Source organism: Furipterus horrens, unplaced genomic scaffold (genome assembly GCF_987537825.1).
Source record: "Furipterus horrens unplaced genomic scaffold, mFurHor1.1.pri manual_scaffold_13, whole genome shotgun sequence".
Lineage (NCBI taxonomy): Eukaryota > Metazoa > Chordata > Mammalia > Chiroptera > Furipteridae > Furipterus > Furipterus horrens.
The window spans coordinates 38,070,423-38,077,145 of record NW_028327183.1 but is presented as its reverse complement, the minus strand read 5'-3'; the positions used below and the strand labels follow the sequence as shown (position 1 = coordinate 38,077,145).

Here is a 6,723-nt window from a genome sequence, read left to right as displayed (position 1 = left end):
GAAAATTAAATAATTCTTTAAAATGAAAGTTCAGTCACTAAACTGATGAATCAGTTATTCTCCTAGCTTGTGATTCTTTCTTTGAAGGCCTAAGGTGAGTCATTGTCATAAGTTATTATAATTCCTTATGAGAAAGACTGTTAAGGAGTTTTACTAGGTAATTTTAAAAAATTCATACCTATTGTGAAAAAGTAATAAATACTAAATTAATTATCAACAAATAAAATGAAGCAATTCTGTGAGCTTTATGAAATTTGTATATTCAACTTTTGGATACTTGTTATATCATAAGTTTTCTCCTTAGGATAAATAAATGCCATATAAAAGATCAAGGCTTTCTTACATGTGTAGCAAACATATGGTATATGCCAGGACTCAATTCCAAGAGACAAAAATCCAATTCAAATGCACTAAAGCAAAATAATTTTTTCTTAGGTAGATCACAGAAATGAAAAAGGGAAGGTTGGTGTAGAGTTCAAGCATGATTGAATCTAAGTGATCAAACAAGGTCATCAGATTTCTGTCTCTCACTTCCATTTCCCTCTGTGTTGGATTTATCTTTGAAAAGCTTTGTTCATATAATGGCAAAAAAGAAAGAAAGAAAGAAAGCAACCATTTGCCAGTCCCTTATTAATCACTAGGTTGAGGGAAATAACTGTCCAACCTATGACCAATTCACTGGTTAATGGTTTTACCAGAATCATATGCATTGAGGTGAGGTAAATCTCAAAAAGGGTATAGAATAGATCACAAAGTAACAGATGTCTACTACTCAGGCTGTTTCAAATAAGGGATGCTCATGAACTGAAGGCTTTTCAATATGTAATACATTAATGGAATTACTAACCAAAGAATTCACTGATATTTATTTAATAAGGACTGAGTGCTGACTGTTTTCTTTCTTATACTTGTTATAATCAGAGAGTTTCTCTATTATGAATTTTATGATGTCGTTTAAGGGCTGAGGCACAGCTAAAATTATTCCCACAATTATTGCAGTTATAGAGTTTTTCTCCAATATGAATTCTCTGGTGTAGCCTAAGGGATAATATCTGATGGAAAGCCTTCCCACACTCATTGCATTCATAGGGTTTCTCCCCAGTATGAATTCTCTGATGTTGATTGAGGTATGAGCCACAACTGAAAGCCTTCCCACATTTGTCACATTCATAGGGTTTCTCTCCTGCATGACTTCTCTTATGATGACTTAGAACTAAAGCATCACTGAAGGCTTTCCCACATTTACTACATTCAAGGGGTCTCTCCCCCATATGGGTTCTATGGTGTCGATTAAGTTGTGAATCAGTCCGGAAAAACTTTCCACATTTGATGCACTCATAGGGCTTTTCTCCAGTATGAATTCTCTGATGTTGATTAAGGTGTGAGCGATAGCCAAAGGTCTTCCCACATTCATTACATTTAAAGGGTTTCTCTCCTGTATGAATTCTTTGATGCAGAGTAAGGGCTATGCGTCTGCTGAAGGCTTTTCCACATTGATTACATTGATAGGGTTTCTCTCCAGTGTGAATTCTCTGATGCTGATTAAGGTGTGCACTCTGTCTGAAGGCTTTGTTACATTCCTTACATTCATATGGTTTCTCTCCTGTGTGAATTCTCTGATGTTCAATAAGGAAGGCATAACGGCTAAAGGCCTTCCCACATTCATTGCACGTAAAGGGTTTTTCTCCAGTGTGGGTTCTCTGATGTTGAGCAAGGTGCGCATTCTGTCTAAAGGCTTTGTTACATTCCTTACATTCATATGGCTTCTCTCCAATATGAGTTCTCTGATGTTCACTGAGGAAGAAGTCATGGCTAAAGGCTCTTCCACAGTCATTGCATACATATGATTTCTCTCTATTGTGAATTTTCTGAGGTTGAGTAAATAATGAGTAACAGCTAAAGGTATCATCATATTCACTGGGTAATTTTCCAAAGTGAGTTATTTGATGTTGAGTAAATAATGAGTGGAAACTTAAGAAATTTGGAAATTCATTACTTTCATAAGGTTTCTCCCCAGGAGGGATTCCTATATCTTTACTACTAAAGTATGTGCTCTGTTTGAATTCTTCATATTCATTGCCTATCAAAGATTCCTTCTCAGCATGTTTTCTTTTATATTCAATAAGGGCTGAATTTGGAGAGAATTTGTTAACATAAATATCAAATTTATGTAACTGCTGTAATGTAGAAACTCTCTGTTGTGTTAAAAGTACTGACTTCAAGAGAAAATTTCTCTCAGAATTATTATATTCATTGTTTCTTTTCACAGCATAGATTTCCTTAAGACTTGCCACTTGCCTGAAATGTCTCTCCTGATTTCCATGACATTGCTCAAATTCACCCTCGTATTTCCAAGTTTCTCTGAAGCTGGAGTATTCAAAGTCATGACTTGTAAGTCTTTCCATTACTATGCACTGGGGTATTTCCTCTTCATCAATGTAGCATTTTGGAGATAATTCCTTGATTTCATACCAAGACTCCCAGTCTGAAAAATATCAAGAAAGAAAATGTATCCTTTATTTTTCATTTGCAAGGAGAAGGAAAACTTTTATTAAAGAAGCAAGAATTTGAGTTGTGAGGGAAGATGGCGGAGTAAGTAGCAGTGTTGTCTGCTTACTCCTATCATGGAAAGCTTGGGAGACGGACAGGGAGACAAGTGAGTGAGTACAAACTTTGGACAGCTCGAGTGGGGAAGGGAGAGCAAGAGTGGAGGGGAAAATGTCAGAAGGCCCGCCAGAGCTCTCAGGAGGAGTCCCTGGACCCACCAGGCCCTCGCACTCCTACTGGACCGCGCCCCAGAGGGACAGCTGCAGACTGGCTCACTGCCCAGAATCTGCTTGGAAATTGCTGCCTACTGTGGGCGCTGCAAACAGTGGAGTCCCATAGGGAAACAACAGAAAGGTTTCTGTGAGCCGACCAGAGGTGTGGGAGGGCAGTAAGTGGCCCAGACTGTGGGAAACAGTATGATCTGAATCCAGGTGGAGATCCCCTGGACAGGCAGGTCTGGGCCCCTGGGTGCGCGCATTGCAGCGTCACTTAAAAGAGAGGAGCTGAACTGGGCGAGGAGTGCTGCCTTAGAAACACGGTCTGAGTCAGAGCTCCAGACTGGCAGGCAGAATGTGCAAACAGGGAGATGGCCTAGACTTTGGGAAGCTGTGTGAACTGAGACTGGTGTTGGCAGCACCACATACTGGATGCGCGCATTCATCGCAGCGCCACTGATCAGAAAAAAAGTGGAATTGGGCCGGGAAAGCTGTGTCAGAAACACGGTCTCGGTCAGGGCCCAAAGCGGCCTGGTAGAGCACGCAAGCAAACAGAGAGGTGCTGCTGGCCAGGACTGAGGCAGCTTGGTGGCTCGGAACAGAGACTTCTTGGGAGGAGGAGTGAAGGCAGGATCCAAGGCAGGGAGGGGATTAGGAACATGTGCACTGGTGCGCCAACAGAACAGCGTTACTAGAGAAGCTTGAGGACTGCTGGATGGTGCTGCAGGACAAGTGGGGAGAGACCCAACACTGCAGCTCACAGCAGATAGTTACAGCAGGCCCCTGAGTGAGAGAAAAGCAGATGCAGAAACCAGCCAGAGCTCCTCAGAGCCAGCCAACCAGGAAAAAAAAGTGAAATTCCTTGAATTTTGGCCACGTGTGGATCCAGAAAATGAAGACTGCACAGAAAAGTTGAATTGAGTAAAAACTTTCTTTTTAATTTTAAATTTAAGTGAAAGAAGGAAGGAAAAAATTTTTTTAAGAAGAAGGGGAAATTTTTTTTTGTTCTCTTTAAACTATCTCATTAATCTGTTTCGTACCATCTCTCCCTCCCATCCTTAATCTTTAATTGTTGTTTGTTTGTTAGTTTTGTTTAGCCTCCCTTTCACACTAAATATATAGCATACAACTGTTATATAAATCTAATACTATACACTACCACTTTCTTACTTTATCTTGCATTCTTCCCTCTTTTCTATTTTTATTTTTATTTTATTTTTTTATTAACATACAATGTAAATATTACTTAGTGTCTTGCATAGTCTTGACACTACCTACTACTACTACTACTCTATCATACCCCCTCTCAAAAATCATCTCTTTCTTCATTTAAAACAACTCTTACCTATTTTTCCTATAATATAATAGTCCTAACCTCTCTACATTTATATTAATACTGGCTCATTGGCTACCGATAGTAGGATAGAGGGTAGGGGTATTTCTGAGGGTGTGGGTTTCTTGCCTGAGTTGTGTGTTTATGTTTTTAACAGCATCTCCACAAAAGAACTCAAGACAAGGTGGGCAGAGTGACTCTCAATCAACTAGCCAGACAGATCTCAACAAAGAGTAACAGAAATATAACCAGACAGCATAAATAAATGACATAAAGGGTACCCCAAAAATGTCAGGCTCAGGAGATCAAAAAGGCTGCACCACTGAAACCCCCAGATCTCCTATAAAGAATCTCATATCGCAGAGGCGGGAAATCAAAGCAGACAAATTCAAAACAAAAAAACAAACAAACAGAAGAATACAACATGATAAAAGGCAGAAACAACTCCCAATGAAAGGAAAAGAGGAATCCCCAGAAAGAGAGGTAGATGGAATAGACATAGCCCAAATTTCAGACATGGAATTCAAAATAATGGTGGTGAAGACGCTCAATGTACTCGACAACCTCAAAAATAACTACGACAACCTCCAAGAAAGTTACCAACAGCTCCAAGAAAACTACAGGAAACTTACGGAGAACTACACCATCATAAAAAAGGACATAGAAACTATTAATAAGAACCAGGAAGAAATGAAGAATTCAATCTCTGAACTGAAAAACACAACAGAATCAATCAAAAGTAAGCTAAACAAAGGAGAAGATCAGATCAGTGAATTAGAGGACAATGTAGAAAAAAATTCCCAGAAAATACAACAAAATGAAAAAAGATTGAAAAAGTGTGAAGAAAGTCTAAGGGAATTACAGGACAGCATGAGACAAAATAATATCCAGATCATTAGAATACAAGAGGGGGAAGAGAAAGAACAAAGAATTGAGGGCCTGATAGGAAGAATAATGACAGAAAAATTTTCTACCCTGATGACAGGAAGGGTCATGCAGGTCCAGGAAGCAAGGAGAGTCCCAATGAAGAGGAACTCCAAGAGGCCCACTCCAAGGCACATCATAATTAAAATGGCAACATTCAAAGACAAAAAGAGAATCCTAAAAGCAGCAAGACAAAAACAGTAAATAACATACAAGGAAGCTCCGACAAGGCTATCGACTGATTTCTCAACAGAAACACTACAAGCCAGAAGGGAGGGTCAAAAATATTTCAAACAATGAAAAACAAAGTCCTACAATGAAGAATACTCTACCCAGCAAGGCTTTCATTCAAAATGGAAGGTGAAATAAGGAGTTTCTCTGACAAAGAAAGACTAAAAGAACACATCTCCAACAAACCAGTATTGCAAGAGATGCTAAAGGGAATGCTTGAAGAAAAAGAAGAAGAAAAGAGAGGGAGAGGAACCAGGTACAAGGGAAATGAATAAATACATGTCCATAATAACCTTAAATGTAAATGGATTAAATGCTCCAATTAAAATACGTAGAGTAGCGGAATGGATACTGAAACAGGACCCACATATTTGCTGTCTACAAGAAACACAGCTCAAAACAAAAGATTTACACAGACTGAAAGTGAACGGATTTAAAAAAATATTCCAAGCAAACGGACATGAAAAAAAAGTTGGGGTAGCAATACTCATATCAGACAAAACGGATTTCAAAGCAAGGACCATAAAAAGAGACAAAGAAGGACATTTCATAATATTTAAAGGAACAATACATCAAGAAGATGTAACACTGATAAACATATATGCACCCAACATAGGAGCACCGAAATATATGAAGAAAATACCAGAAGATCACAAGAAAAACATTAACAGCAACACATTCATAGTAGGGGACTTTAACACCTCATTATCAATGACAGATCCTTGAAGCAAAGAAACACCAAGAATATACAGGCATTGAACAACACACTAAACCACATGAACTTAACTGATATATACAAAATTTTTCACCCCCCAAAAACAAAATATACATTCTTTTCAAATGCACATGGGACATTTTCAAAGATAGACCACATGATAGATCACAAAACAAGCCTCAACAAATTCAGGAAAATTGAAATTATATGAAGCATCTTTTCAGACTACAATGCCTTGAAACTAGAAATCAACCTCAAAGAAAAAAAAATCAAAGATATCCAAACTCATGGAGAATGAATAACATGCTATTAAATAATCAATGGATTAAAAATAACATCAAAGAAGAAATCAAGAAATTTCTGGAAACTAATGATAATGAACACTCAACAACCCAAAACCTATGGGATACAGCAAAAGCAGTCGTAACAGGGAAGTTCATAGCAATACAGGCATATGTGGAAAGGATAGAAGAATCTCAAATAAAAATTCTAACCCTAAAGTTAAAGAATTGGAACAACAACAACAAACAAAGCCTAGGGCAAGAAGAAGGAAGGAAATCATCAAGATTAGAGCAGAATTAAGTAACATAGAGACTAAACAAACAATTCAAAAGATCAACAAAAGTAGAAGCTGGTTCTTCAAAAAAATAAATAAAATTGACAAGCCTCTAGCCAGGCTCATCAAGAAAAAAAGAGAGAACACACAAATAAACAAAATTAGAAATGAAAGAGGAGAAATAATGACTGATACCACAAAA

General features: G+C 38.0%; 1 protein-coding gene across 1 annotated transcript in view; it reads right to left on the bottom strand.

The window, feature by feature from the left end:
- Window positions 1-400: 400 nt before the first annotated feature.
- The window catches only part of ZNF527 (zinc finger protein 527), a 30,139-nt gene continuing 23,816 nt past the window's right edge, over window positions 401-6,723 (bottom strand). The window contains exon 2 of the mRNA XM_090259074.1: window positions 401-2,485. Coding sequence (XP_090115200.1) covers window positions 918-2,485 — 1,568 coding nt within the window. The 3' untranslated portion in view covers window positions 401-917. The remainder of the gene's footprint in view (window positions 2,486-6,723) is intronic.